Consider the following 27,077-nt stretch of genomic DNA (forward strand, 5'->3'; position numbering starts at 1 on the left):
CCCAAGCAAGCCCTTCCCACAACCCCCCGCGGCCGGCGGTGGCCCTTGCCCCGGAACCTGATTCCCGCAAGGCCTAGGAGGCCCGACGGTGGCGAGGTGCTCTCCCTCAGGCGCTGACCAATGGGAGGGGGAGGGCGGTGCCAAGCAGGCGGCACCGGCCAATGGGAAGCGGCGGGCGGTGCCAAGCGCGGTGCCCGGATTAAGGGGGCGGGCCGGTTGCGGTGCGGGCAGGGGGTGTCATGGGCGGCCGCAACAAGAAGCAGCGGGCGGGCAGCGCGGCCCATACCGCCTCTGCCGCCACCGCTGCTGCCCGGGCTCGAGCCGCTGCCGAGGCCGGTGCTGCAGCTGCTGCGGAGGCGGGCGGCCGATCGGCACCGCGGCCGCCGCCCGCCTCCAAGGAGCCGCGTGTCAAGCAAGGTATCGGGCCCCGCGGCGTGAGGCGGCCCCGGCCAGGGAGCCCCGGGGGCGGCTGTGCCGTGGGGAGGAGGGGTTGCCGGGTCCAGGCGGCTGAGGGGTGTCCCGGCTGGCCGGGAGCGCACGGAGGGGCAGCTTCATCAGGGAGCCCCCGAGGGCGCGGCCTGCCTCTGCCTGGGGGCATCGGCGTGACGGGAGAAGGCCTGCTAAAAGGCGTCGGGAGAGGCACCTTAAATCTCTCCGACACGGGGTTGGTCAGGCCTGGCTTTAGCCTATCTCACTTCATGAGGTGTCCCTGAGCAGATGAGCCTTGTTGGCATTAATGTGTTGAGTTAGTTACAAAAATCTGTCATTAGATTATTGGCAGTTCTTGTGGAGCAAGTGTTGGTGTGGCACTTTCCCAGTAATGAGCTGCTTTTGTAGATGGTCATTACATATGTGCTCAAAATCAATGTAATGTGGATTTGGGATAATTTTTTTTGTGTCATGAAAAAAGTCCAGAGCAGTTCCAGGGCTGGAGGCACTTCAGCAGTGTTGGATGAGCTGAGGGATGACTGTTCTGGGTGCAGCCTGAAAAACTAGTATTCTGCAGCACTGTGAGATGTCTGTTTTCAATAAACTAGCTTTGCCAGAAGTAGCTCAGATACCTTACAACATCGGTAACAGCTTGTGTTGCAGACTATAAGCAAATCATGCAACGGCCAGGCCATTTGAGATTCCAACTTGTTAATGCAAAGTCTTGCAATCTATTAACGTAAACTTCCTGAACCTATTAATGTACTCTGCTTTTACAAATTTGGACTCTGCTAAAGATATTTCTTGTGTCTCCCACTCCTCCAACACCATGGTGCTCAGTCCTCTTCAGAAACTATCCTGCTTCTCTCCCACGTTGTCTGCTGTGGTGAAGAATAAGTCAGTGTAAGTGAAAAGTAAGTTAGTATAGTCTAAATACTGTGTAGTTGCACAGCCTACCAGTAAGTGCCAGTGATTAGCTTGTGAGTGCTAACTGCTCTTTAGCTCCTGACCAGAGGTGACCATTTGTTTTCTGAAACGCGGTTACCTACACCCAGTCCTCATCTAAAAATGGGCTTTCCTAGAGCCTCTCTGCAGGCAGCCCGGCACAGACGAGCTGTCCAACCTGCCTGCTGGCAGGCTGAGGAGCTGGGAGGTAGCTGTGCCTCCTGGAGCACAGTGCTGCTCCCTCTGGAGTGCCGCTCAGCCTTGCAGGATGGTGAAAGCTGTGAGGTTGCTCAGTTTCTTTATACCTGTGCAGGAGCAGAAACAGTATGTATGTTCTGAAAATGATGGAATCCAACAGCAAGCTGTGTGTTGTCATTCTAATGATGATAAAGAGCTTTGTGAATTAGGATTTTTCTAACAGCTGCTAAATGAAAAGTAAGAATGACCATAGCAGATCAGACCAAAGGCCTCTGTAACCAAGTGCCCTCTCCTAGATAGGGGGCAAAAGCAGGTACCTAGGTAAGAATAGGTCAGACATGCAGTGATGCTGCTGTAGGGTACTCTTACATCCTCCACCAGTTGTGGCTTAGGGTGTTCCTGAGCCAGATGCAATGTTTTTACAGTGCCCTCCCAAATTGATTGATTTCTTTACTACAAAGCTATCCTGTCTGCCCTTGGACTTCGGTAAACATCCAATATCCGCAGCATTAGTGGCAAAGAGTTCTGTTACATAGCTATGCACTTTGTAATAAAAAAACCTCAACAGTCTTGCTTGTTTTGAACTTGCCATTAGCTTCCCTATTTGGCATTCCTTGTTCCACTGTTGAGAGAGAGTGAGCAGTCAATCCCATTTCCTCTCATTGTGCCACTTGGGCTTTTATATTTTGTCTGCTGAGAGTCATACCCTTCTTTGCTATTCCTTGTTCAAGGGCCTTTTTCTACCCTTGATTATTCTTATTGTTATGCATCTGCATGTTTCTGGCAAATAAGTGTAATATTTGCTTACACTAACCATGTTATGTTGGGTCTGCTTTAGCTACTGTAAACAATGTTCTCTGTGTTCTGCTTATGTAATTGATGGTTATTTGCAATTTGCAGGTCCAAAAACTTACAGTTTTAGTTCAACAACAGATTCCAGTGCTGCTGCAAATCTAGATAAATCTGTTCTTAAGGCGAGTATCTTCTTTAGGTAAAAAACTTTGGTTTTCATAGTACTCTTTTAGCTGAGTGAATATTTTTTCAGCTCTTCTTCAGTATTATGTTATGCAGGTAAACTATGTTCATGTATTAGCCATTGACTGTCTTGAGCTTGATATGTTTGGGATATTCAGTGTGCCTTAAGAAATAGAAGTAAACTAGCAGGGCAGGAGAACGTCTATATTTTTTAAGTAACAAATGATACATTGCACACAGGACTATTAAGAGTTATGTTTGGGCTTCTGCTGTGCATATGGATTCTTCTTCCTGTCAGAGAAAGAATATAGATTTTATACAACAACCTCAGTAGCAGACCAAAGCTGGGTTCATGTTTTAGACCTGTTAAAAATACTAGAATTATTATTTTACTAAAATTATTTTTTTAAGCCAGATAGGAAGGAGAGTGTCACAGATTGTATCTTGATGATCAAATTATTGTATACCAGTTCTTGTAAGCAGAGGAGAAAGGCCTTATTCTTTCCAGTAGAAATTTTTTTATTTCATTACAGTATTTCCCTTGATGTACTAAATTTCCTTGAAGATGTAAATGGGCCTTCTCTGTAATAAGGAATGAACTCTTCTATTTCAAGTAAAAGTGTATAGCTTGCAAAAGTAAAAACTAAAAATAGTGTTCCTTTCATAAGAAATATTTACCACACTTACGGAAAGGTGGAAGAGTTGAGATTTGAATGGCAGAGAGATTTCTGCATTCTTATTTCCTTAGCCATGAAAAGCATTGATATGTCATAAAAATTTGTAATGTTTTGCTTTGTATCAACTAATTTTCTCTGCACAGGTAATGATAAATGGTAATTTGGAGAAAAGGATTATTGATGTAATCAATGACCATAAAAACCAAAATGATGACAAAGGAATCATTTCCAGAAGACTTACTGCTAAGAAACTACAGGTAGAGTTTAAAGTGTTGTTCTCCTGTAATATGTAAGCTGTGACGTGTAAAGTAATCTTATCTTGTATGTGTATAGAGGATTACAAAAGGATGGCTGATCGCTTCAGGATGTTCTGGAGGCCGGTATATCTGGTACATCTTGGAGGAGGATGCAAACAGACAGTAGTTAATCAACATTACTTAGATTACTTTGAAACAGACTCAGCAGTATTGTGGAGTTAAGTTACCCTTTAAATGAACTGTCTCAGAATGTTTAGAATCACACCCACAAACCTAAGAAGCCCCTTCCTCTCTGAGTATGTGTGGTAGAAAAAGGAAACTCTATACCTTTAAATTAAACTGAAGACTACCAGGACCAATAAGAATCTTGAAAGATTCTGATAACGAATGGTCAGACAGCATAAAAATGTCCACCGTGTGTTAACCAGGTGTGCTAGCTTTGTGGAATTACCAGTTAGCACCCATCTTTGCGCAAACATGAAACAAATATCTCGGCTCTGCGTGTGAGATTGGATTATTGCACACTGGATAAAAGAACCCCAATTTTGGGACATCACTCTGACCATTGTTTATTTAGAATAAACAGTTTGTTTTTTGTCTTTCATATCACGTGTCATACTACACTTCTGCATGCAGTACAAGCCAGTGTAGCATGCTTTCCAGTAGTTACATTAATGATTAGTCAGTGGAATCGACAAGTATGCTTATTAGGAAAGGTACGTCTTTATGCATTCAGTAACTAAAATTGGAGTCTTCAGACAGGATAGAGGAATAGAACTTAATCTGAATGTTTCATGCTTCCTACATTTTTCGTTCCATATAGCTGGAAAATTGTAGGTTTATCTTTCTAACTAGAAAATATGTTCTTGTTGTGGTTTGACCCCAGCCAGCAACTAAGCACCACACAGCCACTCCCCCCTCCCAGTGGGATGGGGAGGAGAATCGGGAAAACAAAGTAAAACTCATGGGTTGAGATAAGAACTGTTTAATAACTAAAGTAAAATAAAATACAATACTAACTAAGAATCATTACAGTTATTATATTATTAAAAGGAATATAACAACAAAAAAAGAGAAATAAAACCCAAGAAAATACAAGTGGTGCACAATGCAGTTGCTCACCACCTGCTGACTGATGCCCGAGCAGCGATCCACGCCTCCTGGCCAACTCCCCCGAGTTTATATACTGAGCGTGATGTTCTGTGGTATTGAGTATCCCTTTGGCTAGTTCAGGTCAGCTGCCCCAGCTATGCTCCCTCCCAGCTTCTTGCACATCTGCTTGCTCACAGAGCATGGGAAACTGAAAAATCCTTAAGTGCTACTTAGCAATAACTGAAACATCAGTGTTATCAAAGTTATTCTCGCACTAAATCCGAAACACAGCACTGTACCAGCTACTAAGAAGAAAATTAACTCTATCCTAGCTGAAACCAGGACAGTTCTGTACAGAGGCTGGAATGTAGACTTATTTATACATATGCATACATATTTACAATAAAAATATTATAAGCTCTGTGTGCAAAACAGGATTTTCTAATCAGCCTTCTGATATATTAATTTATGCTGTTTACCTCCATTTAATGCGAGTTATCTGATATGTGGGAAATAGGAGTTTACAAGCCTATATTAGATAGCTATATTAAATCCTAGTATTTTCTGACTTTTTTATTTATAGGATGTATACATGGCTTTACAAAGATTCTCTTTTAAGACTGAGCACATTGAAGAAGCAATGAAAAATACACTTTTATATGGTGGTGATCTTCACTCTGCACTTGATTGGCTTTGTTTAAACCTTCCTGATGGTGAGTATGGTCACAGAGAATTGACTGTAGTTTTTAACAGAAGAGCAATAGGACCTGCTCTGGCATGGGAATGCTTCACAGTAGTAATTAAATACATTGTTTCACTAAGACCAGTAGTCATCACGGTTTTCCTTTCCTAAATACGCTGCTGACTGGTTCTGGGATTTTTTTTAGTGTATAAAATCTTGTGGACCTCTTGTGCCTACTCTTAGAGTTTTATTGAAGTCCAACAAGCAAATGCTGGCTTATTTAAATGCTAAAGCCTAAGTTTATTTCAGGCATGCTGGTTTTGTTTTATGTTCTAGTTGGCTCCCAACACGCTTTAAAAGATTTTCAGTAATTATTATTGACATATTCTGTGACACGGGTTTTTTATTTTGAAGATGCCTTGCCTGAAGGTTTTAGCCAGCAGTTTGAAGAACAGCAACAGAAATCTAGAGCAAAATTTTGTTCTCCTGTGTCACAACGTGAACCTCCACCTCCCTTAGTAGATAACAAAAAGAAAGAAAATGGCCCTGAAACTAAGGTAATCTGAGAAATTCATTTTTATTTACTGGGGGGAAGAGAGGATGAAGTTTTCTAAAATACAGAATTTGCATTGACTTCCAATAGTGATGTGAAAAACTTCTGAAAATACAGTATGCTTAATAGTTGTCACCCACATTATTTTAACTTCAGCGGAATAGTCATCTGAAGGTAACATTTTTTTCACGTGAAGTCTAGAAGGCTCTTCATAGTTCATTTTTGTGTTAAAGCATGGCTCAGTTTTCTCCTGGAATGGGTTCCTTCTGTGTATTTACAGATGGCACTCTTTACATACTTGCGTGGGTTTAAGTTTGCCTGTGTACTTGCAGTGTTTTGATTTCTGTGGTTATTGAATCTTAAACCTAGAAATCGAAAAGATTTCTTGCAAAAGTGGGGTTTTTTTCTTCCAGCAGTTATAATCATTCAAGTGTTAAGTTCTATGTAAGTATATCGTGAGATGTCTACCGTGATTGGAGAAGTTTGCTCTGTGGTTTTTTGTGTTATGTCATATAACTTGGTTTATATATATAATCTTAAGCAATAGTTCCTAAATACTGACAGAGAAAAGCATTGGTGTTTTCAATTACTATTATCATTACTTTTAATTTTCATTGCTTTTCCTAGGAGAAGAATGTGGGGAAAGAGAAAGAAGTGAATATGAAGGAATGGATTTTGCGATATGCTGAGCAACAGAGTGATGAAGAGAAGAATGAGTCTGTGAAAGAGACAGATGAAGAAAAGTTTGACCCAGTAAGACAGAATAACACTTTATGGAAGTCTTTCAAAAGCTGATATGTCTGGTACATCTGCAAGTGGTGGATCTATTTGTTTAAAAATTGGGGATTGAATACTTTTTTAATGTTACCTATTTTTACACTTGCAGGCTACTGAAGGGGAAACTTCTCCTTTCCTAAGTTGTTTTTCCTTTCGTGTTTTTTTTGTACTGGGCTCAAAATACTGAATGCGTTGTACTGGAAAGCAAAAATTCTTGAAACACATCCCAGTGAGATTAGGAAAGCTGCTATCAAATTCTGAGAGGTTTTGACTTGGTTACGTAAAAAGTAATTGTTCCTCTTCTGTGTAAGCTTGGTATAAAGGACAAAAAAACCTGACTTTTTTATTATGAAGTTCATTAAAAGTGACAGGCATATGATATTCAACTTGTAATTAATAATTCTGTTTGAAATAGAATGAGAGGTATGTACATCTGGCTGCCAAGCTTTCAGAAGCAAAAGAACAAGCAAGCGTCTCCAAGCAAGACAAAGACAAGCAAGGCCAGAAGGTAGCACAGGAGAAAATAAGAAGAATTCAGCAAGGTAGAGCTATGCAAATTACCTGTGTTTTATTTTGTGGCCTGTGTATTTATTAGGCAATTAAGTCTCTGAGTCAGATTGAATTGATTTCATTATCTTTTACGCCACTGTGTGAATGGCAGGCTTTCCTGAATCTATCCTTTCCATGTAGGTCAAATTCTAAAAAGTCAGTAACATTTCACTACTTCTGTTTTTGGGTGCTCAGTATGAATTAATATAATTGATGTTTTCTTCTTAAAGAATAAATGCTCAGCAATTGGTGGGTCTAAGTTGTATTCTCTCTCTGACAGAAATGGCAGTACTTGAAGAACATCCAGTATTTAATCCGGCTATAAAGATTTCAAAGCAACAACAAAATGAAAAGAAGAAAATTCCCTCACCTCAGCCTCAAGAAACCACTTTGAATTTGAGCTTGCTTGAAAAACCTGATGGTGCTGCAAAGGAAGAAAAAGGTGTGTTGCAAATGGTTCAGTACAAGCTTGAGGTGTACCACAAATTTCCGGTATTAGTTCTTGTTTTTCTAGGTTGTATTGCAGTGCTGAGTTATCAAGCTCTGATTGTGGGAAAGGCAGGTGGACTACCTCACGGACCAAGCTGACTTCAAAGGATGTGTATTTGTTTTAGCAGATGACATTGAAAGCTATTTTTGCCATACTGTCATGTCTAAAATTTTGATATTTTTTTTTTAATTGTAAGGCTAGTTGCTGTTTCCACTGTCACCCTCTCATCTTTTTGAACTATTTTCATTGTAAACCTTCAAACTGTTCCATTATTTTCTAATAACCAAACCAAGTTCTTAAATTATTGGGTGATCAAAGATGGCAAACAAAATACTGTAATTAATTTCCTGCTAGATACTTTTGTGGGAAAAGCAGGAATTTCTATCATGTATCAGTACCAATATTTCTGCAAAACATTTCAGAAAATACTGCTCTCTAGTAAAAATACATTTGAAGAAAAGGTAAAAACATTCTTGGCTATCAAAGGAATGTAAAATAGATTTTAGGAGACTTAATGTGTCTTTCCACTCTTGTAGTGAAAAAGAAAGAACCACTAGATATAAGAAATCTTGATTATAGTGCTCGAAGCTGGACTGGTAAATCTCCGAAACAATTTTTGATTGACTGGTGCAGGAAGAATTTTCCCAAGAGCCCAAATCCTGCTTTTGAAAAGGTTCCGGTTGGAAAATATTGGAAATGTAGGTATGTATTTGCTATAAATGTTACGTTTTCCTTTTTGGTTCATTTAAAAATAAAAACGGTGGCTACTTCTGTTTTGTCATGTTGATCCAGATTTATATGAATATAGTGCGTTTAAGCCAAACTCTCTTTTTTTAGTCCACCAGGGAGGTATTTCACTCTGGATAGCTCTGCAAAAGTAATGCTTAGACTGGACACTATCGCAAAAATAAGATTCTAGTGAATGATCCTGTAAAGCAAGGATTAGTTTTTAATTCTGTACTGCTGAATGAGAAGTTCTGAAGTGAACATGTAAGATAAATTTGGACAATTAACTTCTGGTATTCTCATTCAAAGTAATACATTAAATCATAGGTTTTAAGCATATGAATACCAAAACGCCTTTGGGGATTGTTTAAAATAAAGTGGAAGTTAGAAATTTGTATGAAAGCTACCATAAGTTTGTAACCAAAACAGTGCAGTATCAGTGATTTTTTTTTTTAAATTTCTTTTAGAAAACTAGTCTATAATATAGTGGTAAAGTAGAATATTATCAAGTACAAATAAAGTAGACATGGCATTACAAATGAGTAATGCTTCTTGAAGGAACCAAGTAAAAGAACCTGTCTTCTTGCTCAAGCTAAAAGCTACTAGTATACTGTCCCCCTAAGAATGAGAAATTTGGCTGCTGGTCTGACTGGCATACGTCTGTTAAACAGATGTTTGCATCTCAATACATCATTAACTGTCATCTCGATCTGTGCTAAGTAGTTACACGCACATAAACAAATATTTAGTCCTTCCAGAGCAACTAACCTTAATGGTGGTCTGTATATGTATAAATACTTCTGCTTTGAAGAAAACAAAGACATTTGTTAAGAGGAAAAAAATCACAAATTCACTGCTGGAATCTGTTGCTGAAAATTTTCTGTTATTCAATCAAACTTTATCGGCTGTTTCTGTTTACAAAATATTAATGAGTAACATTAAGTTTATTTAGCTTAGTTTCTCTATTTGAATTTCAATCTTACGTTTTAAACAAAAACATTAACAAGTGTGCTATTTATATAGGTAACAAAGATTAAGAGAAATGCCTGTATGAATTTGTCTTTAAGGGTCAGGATTACCAAATCGTCAGATGATGTAATGACAATGTGTCCTACAATTGTAACAGAAGATAGTATGCAAGCACAACATCTAGCTGCTACTTTGGCACTCTATCATTTAACCAAAGGACAAGTAAGATTTTCACCAGTATTACTGTTCTTAGCCTGGAATCTACCTCTGCCCTTGTTTGTTATAATATCTGTAGTTAAATTCTAAAAAACAGTTTAATGAAGTATTTCCCATTAAATTCTTTGCTTGTACTGTATGTTCATTTGCTTTTATCTACAGTCATGCATATGTGTTGCAGCATACAGGGAGGAAATTTTTTGATAGTAAAACTGTTCTTTCAGTGTTGTAAAGAACGCAAGCCAGTTGAAAAATAAGTGAATTGTTGACGTCTATATTACTGTTTTCACTGTTTCTGTATTTAGAAATAGCTCCCTATTTCATGTTTTGTCATATCTTTTGCCACTCAAGTTCATTTACACATAAAGTGTTAGTGATACTACCAAGTAGTACATAAAGTAATTTTTTTTTCTTTTTCCACATGAAGTCAGTTCATCAGTTACTGCCTCCTACCTACCGAGATGTCTGGCTAGAATGGAGGGATATTGAAAAGAAAAAGGAAGAAGAAAACAAGATAGAAACCAACAAACCTCGTGATAACTTTATTGCTAGATTATTAAACAAACTCAAACAACAACAACAGCTACAATCTGAAAACCAACCAAAAGTATCTGAGGGTCCTGAAGATTCGTGGGAAAACTTAGTTTCTGATGAGGACTTCAGCAGTCTCTCCCTTGAGACCTCAGACACAGATAATTTGGAACCTTCAAGGATTTTGTTCAAAAAGCTGCAAAGTTCCACCAGGTACCAGAGGCTTCTGAAAGAGAGACAAGAGTTGCCTGTGTTTAAGCACAGATACTCGATTGTAGAAACTCTTAAAAAACATCGAGTAGTTGTTGTGGCTGGTGAAACAGGCAGTGGGAAGAGTACCCAGGTGCCCCATTTCTTGTTAGAAGACTTGTTGCTAGATGAAGGATCGAATAAATGTAACATCGTTTGCACACAGCCCCGCAGAATCTCAGCAGTGAGTCTGGCAACCAGGGTTTGTGAAGAGCTAGGCTGTGAATCAGGACCGGGAGGAAAAGTAAGATGCATCTCAATTCCTTTTTCTAGTCTTGATCAAATAACCGGGGGCTGGATTGTTGGTACAAAGTGAAAACAGTATTTCTTACACAACTAAATAATTAGACATTACTTTCTCTTGAAAAGGACTTCTTGCTATGTCAGCTGTTTCTTTCCAAATTGTCACCTGTGAGCCTCTGGGTATCCATATATGATTTCTAAAATCTTTAGAGGGTAATTAAGAGCAAGAGTGTTTCATAATGGGGGTGGTCAAACGTTGGAGCAGATTGCCCAGAGACTGTGGCGTCCCTATCATGAGGTATGGAGAAAACTCCCCCAAATAAGGCTCTGAGCAATCCAGTCTGGCCTTGAGTGAGGCCCTGCTTTGAGAGAGGCCCCTTCCAATGTAAGTTATTTTGTTATTTGAAGAAAACCAAGGTCCCGTATGTTTTGTGGTAGTTTATTTGTGCAAAAATATTTTTGAGGACTGCGAAGAACCCTGAAAACACTGAGTTTACCAGCTCTTTGCTTTGGAGAAACTTAGTTGTCAATTTCAGTGTGTTTTCCCTTTAACAAAAGAAAGTGCGTGTATGAAAAAACAGTGTGGTAGTCATTCACCATACTATTTAATTCGCAACTTGTGCAGTGTCTGAATCTAACAGTGCTTAAATTTCACTTAATTTTTAATATCTCTAGCTTGTATACTATTTTAAGTTATTCCTATATTTTTAATATCTTTTTTAAAGAATTCCCTGTGTGGATATCAAATTCGTATGGAATCAAGAACAGGAGAAGCCACCAGACTACTGTACTGTACGACAGGTGTCCTACTTCGGAAACTTCAAGAAGATGGTCTTCTTTCAAGTATATCTCATGTTATTGTAGATGAGGTTATCAGCTCTTACTGTTCTGCAGAAACTATAGTTATTCTGGGCCTTGCTTGTACTGAAGCCTTACTATAGGTATGTTTTTCTAATTCTAGGTACATGAAAGAAGTGTCCAGTCTGATTTCTTGCTAGTTATTCTGAAGGAGATCTTGCATAAGCGTTCAGACCTGCATCTGATTTTAATGAGTGCTACTGTAGACAGTGAGAAGTTTTCCAGCTATTTCTCACACTGTCCCATTTTAAGGATCTCGGGGAGGAGTTACCCTGTTGAGGTAGGTAAATGTCTCTTTGATTATGCAAGACACTTTGTATGCGTGTATACAGTGTTTTGCCTGGTTAGTATCTATAAGAAATACACCTATATCACTTTTTTCTTACCACGAATATGTATCTTAAACGTGTTTCAAGGACTTGTAACCCTTTTCTTTTTTTTTAAATATAAAATAGCTTCAGTGCTTTGAAGTACAGGGTTGTACTGGGGTGTTTTTTTTTCTGGTGGATTTATTATTGATTAAAATCAGTCCATCAGTGACACTTTGATTTTTCTCTGTTCTACCCTAGGTAGAAAGGAAAGCATTAAAGAATTCCCCCCACCCCCTATGCAACTTTGTCATTACACTCTTATGTATGTTTCTCATGCATGTTATATAGGCTATGGTAAAGGTAATGTTAGTGATTGTGTGGAGAGACCCATTAACAATCTCTAGCAGCTCTAAGTTTAGGTTTTCAAAAATCGTAGGAAAGATTAAGTTGAAATTTGCAAGATCTATTACAACATTAAAAAAGGGCATACCCTGTTCAGCTTTGTATGTAAGCTTTAAAAAAACTAAAAAGGTGCTGACTAGTTTTTGACATGCTTTGTATTTCTTCTGTGAATTTTCACTAAAGATTTTCCATGTTGAAGATGTAATTGAAGCAACTGGCTATGTTCTGGAGAAAGACTCAGAATATTGTCAGAAGTTCTTGGAGGAGGAGGAGGAAGTAACAATGAACGTTACTAGCAAAGGAGGAGGCACTACAAAGTATCAGGTAAAATAGGCATTTCTGGTTTTGACTTGGAAATTTTATTTTATCATTTTGGTCGCTCTTATTAAATGCGATTGGATTGTATAATATCAAATATTCTTTCAGTTGATAAGACAGACACAATGGCACTCCTACAGTGGAAACCAAATATTGATGAACACTGCACCCTTATGTTTGTCTCTCCAACTTCTTTATAGCTGCTCTGATTTTGCTATATTTGACATCAGGTTCTCTTGTGCAGATTCACAGCTCTAGATCTATAAGCAGCAGCAGGGGAAAGCATTTAAGTTTTTTTCTCTCAAAGAATTCTCCTAAGTAGTGAACCTAAGAACAGAACAGGCAAGGCCATATCCTTCTTAACTGAAAAACTCCCAAGATTCTCCAACTTGGCAGGCCAAATGAGATGATTATGTGAGATTGTGTAGAGCTTTTTGGTTTAACAGGCTGCAGTTAATCCTGTAGGTACTCAGCAGTGACAGCTGTATGTGCTTTTGGGTCAAAATTCTTGAAGGGAAGAGTATATGAATGCCAATCTGACTTCAGGCAATTTAGGCTGTTCATCTAGACTGTATATATCTGTCTGCTCTGACTGGCGCTCTCAAAATCTCTGCAGGACCATTTAGCTTGGTGTGATCAAACACTGATGCATGTGTTGAAAAATATGCTCTCATGTGCTCTGCTGATTTCCGCCCCCCCCGAGTGATAGTTACCCCATACATCACAACAGCATCCTTTAGTTGGAGACCAGGTGCTCTCCTGAGTGCTCCTCCATCTTTGTAGTTTATTTCTGTTGAGCCTTCGGTACAGAAGGATATGTGTCGGCAAACTTCTTTAAGTGCATTGATTAACAATGAAATAATTTACGGTAGTGCCACTTAACTTAGTACATATCTAAGATGTTTATAAACAATTTAAATGTCTGTATGTTCTGCTAACTCTCCCTTCCTCCCCCTTTCCTCCTGCTCCAAAACACTGCAGGAGTTGCCACCTAATTCACTCTTAACTTTCATTGCAACCATTAGTTGAGAAGGGTGAGATGAGGGAGAGGAGAAAGGGGAGACTGGTTTCTTATACCCCAAAATAGGAGTTTTGAAAGAAGAGTAGCTACCTTGTAATTCCATTTTGAATTGGTATCAATTGGACGCCAGATATGGACTTGGTAACTGTTTTCATTTGTAAAACAGACTATATAGTACTGCTTGCACAGACTTTAATTTTTACTCTTTTTTTTTTTTTTTTTTTTTTTTTTAGTCTAGGATGTCATTTAACAATACTAGATACCTATCCAAAGGTTATGTAGGTGGCTGTTGTTTAATCTAACTCACACTGATTTTGGTGGGAAGTTAGTCAACTAAATGTCTCTTATCTCAATCTCTGTTTTAAGAAACCTAAATTAAGTGAATGACAAATTGACCTTCTGCTCTCTTGCCTTCTTCTAAAACAATGAGAATATAATTTTTTTCCTGCTCTTCTTTTTTAGGAGTATGTCCCAATCCAGTCTGGATCTGGTATCGATTTGGCTCCTTACTATGCGAAGTATAGCAGTCGTACACAGCAGGCCATTTTCTATATGAATCCTTACAAGATCAACCTAGAACTTATTTTGGAGTTGCTTGCGTACTTAGGTACAGTCTTCTTAAGAAGTTTATATACTTGGGGCTGTCCTTTGGACTTATTTTCCAGTGCTTTCTACTGATAATGAAGTACTTGACTTCATTCTTATATGAAACATCCTAAAAAGCGTTTACTGCAGGGCCCAGAATTAGTTCCTGTTCTCAGTTGAAACTGTTTGCAAATGCATGTTTGTTTTAACTTTGTGCCTGTACTGTAACTTTCCAGACAGAAGTCCCCAGTTCAAGAACATTGAGGGTGCTGTGCTGATCTTTTTACCAGGCCTTGCCCATATCCAGCAGCTATATGATCTCATTTCAACTGACAGAAGATTTAACTTGCGTGACAGGTAATGCAGATATTTTCTATAAAGTTAGTAGTTTAACTTAATGAATATGTTTGTTGGGTTTTAAGGTCTACTATTCTTGAAAACAGAAACTGAGATTTATACCTCTGAGCTGTTTGTGCTACAAATGTACTTTTATTATTTAAATATGATACAAGCAAAAATGACAGGTGCATAGGAATGGTACAGTAATAACTTGGTTTTCTTTTGATTTTATTTTTTAACAAACTTAGTTAATCACAAAGCACTTGACTACTGCTTTTCAGCTTCTTAGGGTATGGAAGCTGCCATATCTAGGATATAGCTTTCTGTGGCTTACTGTTTACGTGGAAGTGACTACTTCCTGAGAAGAGATCCAGAGACAGTCATCTACCAAGAGAAATGGCATAGGGTTGTAGTGACAGATAGTTTTGAAATTTATTTTATGGGTAACTAAAAGTTAGCAACACAATGGCATAGTAAGAACATTTGCAGTCAAATTCTGAAGATTCATAGATGGACTGAGATGTCAAGGTCTAGCAGAGAAGGAAAGTACAAATCTCTGTGGCTGTCTCATCTCTGAAGGCCTTTATTACTCAGGCTGAAAGTTGCATGTGTTTATAGTTCTGTGCAAAGTTTCAGTAATGGTCCTTGTCTTGGAAGCACAATGTAAAGAACTCGGGTTCATGGACACCTAGTTCCCTTTTTTGCTAGGCTATTCATGTAAATTAACCTGGAGATCTGCAGTAGTAGTATTTTTCCTGCATTATTACCACATAGAACAGCCCTATGAACTAATGGTGTTATCCTGTCTTGATATTGTAATAAAACACTGAAGCAGACTTTCATACCTAATCATACAAAGTTTTACTCTTTCAAGTGTCCATTTTAGTTGCTTTCTCCAAACTGTTGTCGTTGTTCTGGTCTCATTTTTTTATGGTATCTTAATTGGAGAAGTGTATACTGATTAGTGTAATTTCTTGTTCTAGGCACAGGTTGATAGCTTTGCATTCTGTTCTTTCAACTCAAGATCAAGCAGCTGCATTTACAATACCTCCTCTTGGTATTAGAAAGGTATGTTCTATTTAGAAAGGCAATGTTCACCACTGAAAGGAGAATCTTCCTGTGGGTGCAACTCTGAATTGTTTTAAAATCAAATCATACAACAACCAGTTGTTCCTGGAAATTTCTCGCTGCAAAGAAACACTTCTTCTAATTTGTTGTCTTCTGATTTGTTGCTCTCTAACAGATAGAAGCTAGCATGCTGTGAAAACCTTGAGAGTAATCAGACAAATTTTTAAACCTAATATTTTTCTAAGAGCTTCCTTAATTGTTGCTTTCTTGTATTTTAACTACTGTTAACCAGTAACTATAGCTTTTATCTAGGAAAATAGTATTTTACTTACTGCCAAACTATTTAATTAAATAAGTTGACCAATTTTGGCAGGTACTAGCTAGGAGTAATTTTGATGGATTATAAAACAAAAAGTGAATGCGAAATTCTCACTTAACTTTTGATTCCTCAGTAATTGGGGAAGACTAAACCATTTTCCAAGTTGTGTAGCTTTTAATGCTTTGTCAGATTATTTAAGGAAACATTTCTGGGTAAAAAAACTTTAACCAAACTTATTCTATAGTATTGATTAAAAGGGTGAAAACTGTTAGACATTCCATAATTCTTTTATTTATGTTATGTTACTTCTTTTCAGATTGTTTTGGCAACCAATATAGCAGAGACAGGTATTACGATACCGGATGTTGTCTTTGTAATTGATACTGGAAGAACAAAAGAAAATAGGTGAGTTTGATTTTTCATCCATCATACTGTGATTACTGTGAATATTTGGAGGTTAGTACTACAAGAGTTTTGTAGTATCCTTTTTAAACTATAGTTCTGGACAAAAAATGCGCTGAGCTCATTGAACAGCTTGGAGTTTAGGTACAAGTTTGGGATGAATCTTTGGATTTTCAAATGGTGTGAAGAACAACAAGGGGAGTCGTTCATAGATATGGAGAATCATGATTAAATACTGGTTTAAAAATAAGTAGATCCTTTTTATACTATCTCAGTTTTTAGAAGTTATTTTTTGTCTATTTTAAATGTGAAAAGTCCTACAGAATGTGTTAGAACAATTCTGAATTGCTAGGGAGATGAAATAATACAATAGCTCTTTCATTTTCCAATTTTTACACTTTCATTAGTGAGTTGTATCCAAGGTTCTATGATGTACAGTTTCCCCCAGGTATACTTAGTTTTCAAAACTAAATATAATATTTTCAAATAAATACTATTTAGATATATTATCAATATGCTGGTATTTAAGTTAAATATGCATCAAAATTTTAATTCTGAAATCTGAATGGGCACTTGCTTTATAATTTTTAAGGTATCATGAAAGTAGTCAGATGAGTTCCCTGGAGGAGACCTTTGTTAGTAAAGCTAGTGCTCTGCAGCGACAAGGAAGAGCTGGGCGTGTTAGGGATGGATTCTGCTTCCGAATGTACACAAGAGACAGGTACTGTAAACCTAGTTAGCAAGATTTTGTAAATCACATAAATACCTTTGTCTTTTTTTCTGTGCAAAAACAAGAAGTCTTGTTGCAATTCACTTTACTGCAAACTGGAAAGATTAAAGTGTGGGGAAAAAAAAAACCAACCCCAGAATTTGAATGTCTCATGAATAAAGTGTTATAATAGTCTTTTTGTTTCACGATTTTAAAAAAAGTTAATTTTATTCTTAGTATCTCTAACGTGTTTTGAAAAAAAAATTCATAATTAAAGGAAAAGCACAGCACCAAGGAATTGTAGAAGATCAGTTTTTAACAACATCTACTGCCCTGCATAAAATATACACAAACCTTACCTCCTGAACTTTTAATTTTTTATCAGACAAATCTGTAGGTTTCTGAAGTGGTATCTCTATGGATAAGAGATAGGGAAAATATCAAATTATACAGCACTGCAGAATTAGTTTCTGTTACTGCAGTGGAATAACCTTTTTCCTGCTTGTCTGAAAGTCTGAAGCAACTTTCAGCTGAGAAACACTTAAGGTAAAAGTATTTTGAAATAATCAATGAAGTGTGCATTTTAGCCACGTGCAAGACTTTCAGTTTGAGAGCCATGCATTTTAAGAATTTGTTTGGAAAATCGGGGTCTTACTGCCTTTCCCTCTCTTTCACTAAAACTCTTGCTTTCCAAGCTACTACATGTGCCTTAATTCAAAGGATGAAGAGTTTACCCATGCATTAAAACACATGCCACTCCCCTCCTTGCCCCTCAAAAGAACATCTGCAAAGAATGAGCATGTGAAATTTGAGTTTAAGTTTAATTCAAAGATTGAATTGAATATCTGTGATTCGATGTTTTTATGATGTTGCAGGTTTGAAAGTTTCATGGAATATTCTGTTCCAGAAATACTGCGTGTGCCTTTGGAGGAATTATGCCTTCATATTATGGTATGGTTTTGGTTTTAGAATTACTGACTTTCTTAGCTAAAAATATTACATGTGCCTTTGGAGGAATTACACCTTTATACTGTCGTGTGGTTTTGGAATTACTGACCTTGTTAGCTAAAGAGGTTTGCTAGGACGGCCCTAATCCAGTGTAGTTAGTGGGGCTTCTCCCACCAGGACAAGGGGGAGCCCAGTACCTGTGTGTTGGAAAATCCAGAGCATGCTGCTGAATGAGAATAGCATACTATACTATTCCAGTTTACCTGAGACTGACAATTCAAACTTAGTTAAATAGCCTTCAAACTGATTTCTGCTTAGGAAGCAGTTCCATTCCCTCTCTCCCCATCCTGAGGGAGCAGGATATGCATGGTGTTGTAGTTTAAGCCCAGCTGGCAACAAAGCACCACACAGCTGCTTGCTCACTCCTCCCCCCCGGGCAGGATGGGGAGGAGAAAATACAACAAAAAAAGCTCGTGGGTCGAGACAAGGACAGGGAGGGAACATGCACCACCTAGTCCCAGGAAAACAGACTCAATTTTGGGGAAAAATATACCAATTTAATTTGTTAACAACCAAATCGGAGTAGGATGATGAGAAATAGAACTGTATCTTACAAACACACCTTCCCCTGCCCCTCCCTTCTTCCCAGGCTCAGCTTTGCTCCTGATACCTCTACCTCTGCCCCCTCCCCAGCAGTGCAGGGGACAGGAATGGGGGTTGCAGTCAGTTTATCCCACATTGTCTCTGCCGCTCCTTCCTCCTCAGGGGGAGGACTCCTCACCCTCTTCCCCTGCTCCAGCATGTGGTCCCTCTCACAGGGGTCAGCCCTCCATGAGCTTCTCCAACTCAAGTCCTTTCCATGGGCTGCAGTCCTCCACAAACTGCCCCGGCGTGGGCTCTCCCACACAGTCACAGCCTTCTCCAGGCCCAGCCACCAGCTCCGGCGTGGGGTCCTCCACGGGCTGCAGGGGAATCTCTGCTCCGCCGTTAACCTCCATGGGCTGCAGGGGGACAGCCTGCCGTCTCACCACCGGCTGCAGGGGAATCTCTGCTCCGGCACACCTCCTCCCTCTCCTTCTTCATTGACCTCGGTGTCTGCATGGTTGTTTCTCTCACATCCCACTCCTCTCTTCACTGTAGGTCCTCTTCTTTTCCTTTTTACTGTAGCTCTTCTACTTCCCCTTCCTCCATTTCCCTCCACCTTTTTACTCTCTACCTCAGCAGTCCTTTTCCCCTTCTTAAGTATGCTATCCCAGAGGCGCTACCACCATTGCTGATGGGCTCAGCCTTGGCCAGAGGTGGGTCCGATGTTGGAGCCAGGGAAGCTTCTAGCAGCCTCTCACAGGAGCCACCCCTGTAGGCCCTCCCCTGCTACACAAACCCAACTCACATGGCAAAACTAGCAACCTGGTAAATTGGTGCCAGGTTGAACTGCATCTCATCAGGTCTGAGACTCTCCTGCTCATCTGTGACCATTGGTAACATGCTTCTCTGATTAGTGGTTGTGCCATACAAAGTCTTTCCAAACAATGAAGCTTTGTTAACCTAATGTGGGGCACATCTGTGGTCTGAGAACCAAGAGGCTGGTTTAGAGGGGAGGGAATGCAGGCTTTTGATTGCAAGAACAGCTTTCCAGCTGCCTTTGTAGCTACTACAAAAGTTTGTTATAATAAATTTCTATATTGAATATATGCCCATTTACTTCACAGAAATGCAATCTTGGCTCTCCTGAAGATTTTCTTTCCAGAGCATTAGACCCGCCACAGCAGCAAGTAATTGGTAATGCAATGAACCTGTTGAGGAAGATTGGGGCTTGTCTGTTAAACGAGCCCAAGCTGACTCCATTGGGCCAGCACCTTGCAGCCCTTCCTGTCAATGTAAAGATTGGCAAAATGCTTATATTTGGTGCTATATTTGGCTGCTTGGATCCTGCGGTGAGTAAAAAAAAAAAAAATTTATATCTAAATTAAAAAAAAAAATACAGAAATGGTTAACTCTACAATTAATCTGATTTCTTGCAACATGGTATTTTGAAAGGATGATGCAAGAAGTTAAAATGTTTATTTTAAGTGAGGGCACCTGATCATCATGGAGGGGAACAATCTAAGTGTTCTTTATGGTTGGACTCAATGATCTTAAAGGTCTCTTCCAACCTAAATGATTCTATGATTCTAAACTCCTAGGTACTATTCACAAGAGGAGAGTCACACATGGTTTCCAGTTCTGTCTGTTACAGTCCCAGGAAGTATGATGTTTACAGAAAAAGCCCTCTTACATGTGGGTTAGACCAATCTGGATTACCCCACAGTTTGTGGGCCAAGAACATGCTGATGTAAAGTTATTGCAAATTAATTGTTGTGATTACTTATTATATGAAGACTGTGGCATAGTTTGCATTTTCATCTAATCCATTTAACTTACTGCAAATTAGGAGGAAACATGGGTATGTTAGTTGCCGCAAACAAAGTTAAAATTCTTCTTTCTCTCAATATCTCCTGTTAATGTATAATCTAAAGCAGTTGTTTGATCTGACCTTCACTGTATCGTATTGGGTATTGCTCTGTCATTTGACAAACCATTTCATGTGAGTTTTGAGATTTAATATTTTTTATCAATGTACATAAGGCACTATGTAAGCAATGTCTTTAATATAAGTTCTGAATTCTATGTAGGAAATTCTTATGGTGATAAGTTTTCCTTGAGACTTAGTAGAAGATAAGTATCATTAAATATTACTGTAAAAGAAAATTTAAAGCCATTTATGTGATAAATCTGTAAGCTTTTAATAAAATATTCTTAAGTGATGTGTACTTTACTAATTGCAGGCAACTCTGGCTGCTGTTATGACAGAAAAATCCCCATTTACTACACCAATTGGTCGAAAAGATGAAGCAGATCTTGCAAAGTCATCTCTAGCAATGGCAGTTTCAGACCACATAACAATCTACAATGCTTATCTGGGGTAAATGATAATTATCCTGTGCTTATGGCTAGATGCAGATAACACTGAAGTAATGCAGTTCTGTAAAGAATCCTTAATAACTATCTTCTCTTGAATTGCTTGCACGTGAAGTTTTTCTCTTCAGAATAACAATAGATTGCCAAATACTGTAATACAAAAAGATAGCTTGCTTAGTACGTTATCCTTTAACTCCTTTTAACTATGCTTGCACACATACAGAGGTGTACTGTGTCTGTTTATCCTGGTGTTTAAAGTATTTTGTTTGTTTGTGGTATGCTGACCTGAATATTTTGTATTTGAGAAAGTACAAATGTATATATTAGAAAATGACATACATATTTTTTCTTTTTAGGATATTATCACTTAAGTCTCGAAAACCACACCTGAATTTTGTTTCAACTGTCAAGACAGACAGAAGTGTGTAATTTTTGAGAGAAAATTACCTTGTATTTTTGTTACTATCTGTCAAATTTATGTTACAGGCATGTTCTCTGGAGTGCTCTTAGACCAGCAGCATTGATCTTCATTAATGCCACTTATTTCTAGTTTTGAGTGGAGAATGCTGACCAAAACACACAGTTGCCTTTTAACTTACTACCACTTTCATATTATACTCTTGATATATGCTCGTTTTGCTGTAGTAAGACAGGATTTTTTCCTTAGGTGGAAAAGGGCTCGACAAGAAGGGGGGTATCGTGCTGAAATGACTTATTGCAGAAGAAATTTCCTTAATAGGACTTCATTGTTAACTCTGGAGGTAAACCAAATAATTATGCTCTGCACTCAAAAGTTACTTGTTAAAATTTCCCTCTGAAAATGTCAAACCCTTTTAAAGAGGTGATATCACAGTTACTATTTAGACAAGAAAAGAACAAGTGGAATGCTAGGAACTGATGAAATGCACACCCTCAATCGAGGTAGCTGTGTCTGCATTTGAGTTTTGATACGTACACTTTGTTGGTATACATCTTTGCAGTCACTGCCATTGAAGAAGCTAGTCCTTACTTGCACCAGAGAATCAAAATTTATGAATTAAAATACTTAGATTCTGTTATTCTTGATATCGAAGAACAGGTCTGTTAACAGTTAGTTTGAAAGATGAGCCACAAGCTTATGTAAATGGCCTTTTATTTTTAGTGAGAAAATGTTTTAATTGGTCTTTCCTATTTAAGTTTGGGTGACTGAGCTCTCCTAAGCAGAAGTGGATCTTTGATGCAAATGTATTTCTTTATTTTAACTACAGGTGAGAGATTTAGTATTTGCAGTATATATAGTACCATATATCTAATCCTATATTCCAGATAATGTTTTTGTCATAGAAACAGCCAGTATTCCAAAGTGGCTGCAGAAAATACAGGTGTTTTTCTAGTAAGAGATTTTCCCTTGGAGAGCATGTGTATTTGGGATGGAGTGTCATTGCCGACTGATGGAGTAGAATATGTACCTTTTTTAATTCAGTGTTTTACTAATACCTTACTAATTTCAGGATGTGAAGCAAGAACTCATAAGGGTGGTCAGAGCAGCAGGGTTCACAGCACCTACAGCACAATGTGGATGGGATGGAAATGGAGCCACACAATCCCTTTCTCTCCACGAAATAGCTCTTCTTAAAGCTGTGTTGACTGCAGGGCTGTATGACAATGTAGGAAAAATAATATATACAAAGTCTGTGGATATTACAGAGAAGCTGGCTTGCATGGTAGAAACTGCTCAGGGTAAAGCGCAAGTGCATCCCTCCTCTGTAAATCGAGACTTGCAGACATACGGATGGCTTCTTTACCAAGAGAAGGTAAGTGAAAATAGTGGATGTAGCTGATAGTTTGTGTAAAGGTGGCATTATGCCTGTAATATTAAATAACATACACCAGTGTAAAGTATATCTGAATGTCTTGTTCATCGTAAGAGTCTTACGGACTTTAGAATCATTAGATACTAAAAAATGAGTCAAATAAGTGGTGAAGAAAAAGAAGTTAAGGCTGAACATCATGAACAAATCTGTTCATGATGAAACTGGTAGCTATAAATGAAGGTACCTTCCTGTATGTCATTCAACTTAATAGTATTATTGACTTTTTTAATACAGTGCTGTTGATTTTAATATGATCACTTTAAGCAGTAATATGTAGTAGTAACACTTCAAGTGTCCTTTTTCTTTTTTACTGTTCTAAGCAGACTCTAAGATTTTGAAACTTGGTACAAGCCTTGCATATCCCCAATAATAACTTAAAATTAAATAGCCAATTCTGTAATTGACTGCTGAACTTCCGAAGTGAATTGCATTTTTTTTTCCCTGTCACTTTCTTCCCCCTCACAACTGAAAATTTTGTCAGCTGTTTGCTAAATTCAAGTGTTTATATTTAGTTACACTTCTGGTACAACAAAACCTTGACAGCAGTTGCTTAATGGCCAACTTTACTGTAGAGAAGCAGGAAATTACATTAGACTTCTTAATGCATGTGAAGTGATAGTATTTTTTTGGAGAGCTGAAAATATTTCCTGCTCCCAAGAACCTTGTAGTGTAAGGGCAAGACAGCAGCTAAGTAGGCAAGTTATTCCATGAACAGTGGAACAAACAAAGCCTGCACTTCTGTGTGAAGATGCACTCTTTTTGTTTCCTTTCCTCCCACTACAACTCCTTCCCATCCCATTCTGTCTTTATCTGTGAGAGGCTCCAAAGCCAGAAGTAGCATATGCTGAGCCCCGTCGTTTACTCTGTGTCTACACATGTGCCCACATTTATGTATGTATACATGTGCATATGTGGATATAGATAGATTGACAAACCAGCTGCTGTTAAGAAGAAATGTGTAACAGAAGAGCGTTACCTGCCTCTTACTTCAGTAGGCTTATTAATTTTGATGTCTCTTCTCTGAACAGCACTAGGCTAACATTATCTTTCTGTTTGAATTTTAACAAGAAAATTGTGGCTTTAGCTCATTTTCTGGTAGCGTATAAGCCTGTCACTTTCTTAGAGGTGATGTATTTTATGTGGTCTAGGGCAGACAAATTGCCATTGATTGCTCTGTGTACAATGACTCGGGTTGATTGGATCTTAAAAGGAAAAAAGTGTATTTTTTGCTTTTAAAAGTAGCAATCAAATTTGGTGTTATAGACTTTGATTTGGGGGTTATTGTTGGTTTTTGTAATGCTTGTGTTTGTTCATATGCAGGTGAGGTACACTAAGGTGTATTTGAGAGAGACTACTTTAATATCCCCCTTTCCAATTTTGCTTTTTGGTGGGGATATAGAAGTCCAGCATCGGGAGCGTCTCCTGACAGTTGATGGCTGGATCCATTTTCAGGTGCCTTGGAGTGATAACTACCTTTTGTGGTTCCGTGGGCTTTTGTATTACACAGTTGATGTACAAGCTTAATTCAGAACGCTATATACATGGGATGAAGAGGAGGGAAGAAGGAAGGAGAGAATTAAAGGAAATTATGAGAAATTTTGTATACATATAATGAAATCTTAGTAAATCACACTTGAAAGAATAGGCTTGTAATATGCGGCTTGTAACAAATCAGTTCCCTCTCTCTTCATTAAGAAAGTTGGTGTTCTTTCAGAAAAGGTATTGGAAATGGATATAGACTAAATCTTGTTTTATAGAGCTGGTACTGAAAGCAGATGAGTGTGCTATTTTATATTACCCTTTCCCACAATCCTATAATCATGTAAGTACATATTTATCTTTAAAACACTATCTATTTTGCTTTCTAGCCCAAACAGAATTATTTGGGAAAGAAAAAAAATCTAAATGTAAAATACCTGTTCGCTTGGGTTTGAGGTGTTTTGGGTTTTTGTATGGGTTTTTTTTCTTTCCAGGTGAAAAGGTTTTATTTGGGAATGGGGAAACTGAGTGCATTTTCTTAGCGTATTTTTGCAGACAAAATTAAAACAGGTGACGTGCCAAAATCCTCTGCAAATTCTGTTAAATGCAAACATTGGGTTTTGCTAGCCTGCCAGCTACTTGGTTACAATTTTCTGTGCTCCTTTGGGCCCTGTGTTACGCTCAAGGAAGACTATAAGCTACAGAAGACTTTAGGTTTTTTGCACTCCACTGATGCAAGCAAGCAACCATCTAATTGAATTCACTGGTTATCAGGAATATGGAATTTTAAAAACCAGCTCCCTTGTGGGTTTGTTGGGGAATTTTTTATGGTCCCTGGGTGGCTACAGATTGTGCGGTTGCTGGGCTGATTACATCTTGTGGTGTATTTCAGAATTTCTATTTTTCTACCGAGATGCTAAGCAGAATGTCTTGCATTTTGTGCTTTTTCAATAATAGCTACTTATTGTACCACAGGTGGTATATAAATGAAGTAAAGACTGGAATAGGGAGGGAGGGATAAAATGAAAGATTCCTGGAAAAGGCTTCAGCTTTAGATATCCAAATTCCTAGTGAGAGTCAGGAGAGGTTTGTGATCGCTTTCTTAGGAGGCCAGGCAGACCTCCTGAGAGGGAGATGTGTAGATATTTTATTTCAAGTATAAATTAATTTGTACTTTTATGGCTTGGAAAAAAGCAATTAGAGTAAGTAGGATATTGGTAAATTAATAATTTCACCATATGCTGGTTGTTCATGATATGTGTGGGAACATATTCTGAGTTACCCTTCTGAGCTGCTGTTCTTTAGGCTGTGATGCTACAAACAACAGGTGCTTAAAGATAAGAGGGCATAATGTAAGCCCAGTCATTTCACGAGTACACTATCCATATGCTTAAAACTATGTATATGCATCATGTTTGCAGGAATCTTGTTATAAACTTCTATTTATATGTAAGGTAATCTTTTAATCTATATTTTGGTATAAAATGTCTGAGTAATGCAAATGTTTGTCTTCTCTGTTCTTTATAGGCTCCTGTAAAGATAGCAGTAATTTTCAAACAGCTGAGAGTTCTCATTGAGTCTGTTTTAAAGAAGAAGCTTGAAAATCCTAAAATGTCACTTGAAGGTAACTTTATTACTGCATTGCTGACATTACTATTTGTTAAATGGACCTTGTGGCAAATCTGAGGAAGCATTAGTACACTGCGTCCTCACCCAATATGGTTAGTGTGACTTGAATATCATGCCATTTTCTTGAGAGACATCCAAAAAGTCATTACTAATGCTACATGTATTATGTGGCTGACCCCAGATGTATGAAGATCTGCATAACTGCTGTTTTAAAGATATCCCTTATAACAGCATTCAAGGTAGTGGTAGTAATGGTCAGGTATGCGTCTCGAAACAGAAGTAAGATTGTGTGTGATGAACGTTGGGCATGGATGAATTTTAAGTGTTACACAAGTTGTTGTGCAATTTAGGTTAATGATGGAGAACTGCACGTTGGCCCCTGAAGTAAGGTGTAGAGGAGCACACTTTGAACACTGGATGTGCAGAAGAATATTGTAGGTGGGGAGGAAGAAAGGGAGTTCCCATATGCTAATGTATCTGTAGTTAACCCATCACTTTCTTAGTCTCTTTTGTGAAATACTGAAGTGGCCACAACCAGCTCTTGAGTAATTTTATACACTTTCTAATGATGTACTGTGGACATACTGTTTGCCCTTTTGCTTCGCAAATGGGAATCACTCGTCTTGCTTTAGAGTCTGGCATAGCCTAAAACATTAAGATTTATGTTACTGAGAGCTAGACTTGTCTTCTGATTTTCTTGGGTTTTGGAAATCAATTTTTAAGCTCACTCTTTTCTACTCCCTGTGTTTGTTTTCTTTCCTAGATGACAAGGTTTTACACATCATCAAGGAACTGATAAAAACAGAGAATGGTAACTGAAACCAGAAATCAGTAACAAACCAGACCTTCAGTAATGGCAGGGGAAATACGCACTCCAACATTAACTGAAAGTATTTAAATGCTTAGTGTGGTTGATACCAGCAATGATGTGGAAAGACCGCATGATTTCAAATAGAATTTACCTTTACCTATATCATTTTTAAAGATGAACATTGAATATGTTTAGCCTTTACAATACATTTGGTGCCATTTGTCTGACTGTATGACTGATGGATGGAAGCAGTTTCTTTTCAATATAAAAATGGCTGCGGCCAATTCCTCTTTTTTGTTTAATGTACTAATCATACCATCACTGGTGGTGCAGACTGTAGTAATGATTAAAGATTGGGTCCTGAATCTCAGTTGAGTAGAATTCAATTAGATGTGTGCAAACAGAAGACAAATGTTTGTCCCAAACCAAATGTTATGTGGGTTTCCTAAATGGTAAATTTTTTTGATGTATGAATTTACAGTATTAAAACAATACATCTTATAGATGTC

At 38.2% G+C, this 27,077-nt stretch overlaps 1 protein-coding gene across 4 annotated transcripts; it reads left to right on the plus strand.

The window, feature by feature from the left end:
* The first annotated feature begins 239 nt into the window (after positions 1 to 239).
* Positions 240 to 27,065, plus strand: DHX29 (DExH-box helicase 29). Of its 4 annotated transcripts, none has more exons than XM_050912774.1 (27): positions 240 to 417; positions 2,473 to 2,546; positions 3,368 to 3,481; positions 5,157 to 5,286; positions 5,670 to 5,812; positions 6,436 to 6,561; positions 7,001 to 7,127; positions 7,415 to 7,576; positions 8,161 to 8,326; positions 9,418 to 9,541; positions 9,963 to 10,559; positions 11,284 to 11,427; positions 11,520 to 11,696; positions 12,313 to 12,453; positions 13,931 to 14,075; positions 14,290 to 14,410; positions 15,376 to 15,460; positions 16,096 to 16,184; positions 16,774 to 16,902; positions 17,766 to 17,841; positions 19,548 to 19,772; positions 20,664 to 20,800; positions 21,464 to 21,557; positions 22,287 to 22,589; positions 23,970 to 24,101; positions 25,656 to 25,752; positions 26,521 to 27,065. In XM_050912774.1, the coding sequence occupies exons 1-27, from the start codon at positions 240 to 242 to the stop codon at positions 26,574 to 26,576; spliced, it is 4,092 nt and encodes a 1,363-aa protein (XP_050768731.1). In that variant the 3' UTR covers positions 26,577 to 27,065. The 4 variants fall into 4 exon arrangements, with proteins under 4 accessions (XP_050768731.1, XP_050768732.1, XP_050768733.1 ...); XM_050912775.1 differs by having other exon boundaries at positions 9,963 to 10,409; XM_050912776.1 differs by lacking the exons at positions 240 to 417; positions 2,473 to 2,546; positions 3,368 to 3,481; positions 5,670 to 5,812 and having other exon boundaries at positions 5,225 to 5,286.
* The last annotated feature ends 12 nt before the right edge of the window (positions 27,066 to 27,077 follow it).

Source organism: Gymnogyps californianus, chromosome Z (genome assembly GCF_018139145.2).
Source record: "Gymnogyps californianus isolate 813 chromosome Z, ASM1813914v2, whole genome shotgun sequence".
Classification (NCBI taxonomy): Eukaryota; Metazoa; Chordata; class Aves; order Accipitriformes; family Cathartidae; genus Gymnogyps; species Gymnogyps californianus.

Coding starts and splice junctions, on each gene's coding strand:
- DHX29 (XM_050912774.1), top strand. CDS start 240: ATGGGCGGCCGCAACAAGAAGCAGCGGGCGGGCAGCGCGGCCCATACC. Junction 418..2,472: donor GGAGCCGCGTGTCAAGCAAG/GTATCGGGCCCC, acceptor TGCAATTTGCAG/GTCCAAAAACTTACAGTTTT. Junction 2,547..3,367: donor TAGATAAATCTGTTCTTAAG/GCGAGTATCTTC, acceptor TTCTCTGCACAG/GTAATGATAAATGGTAATTT.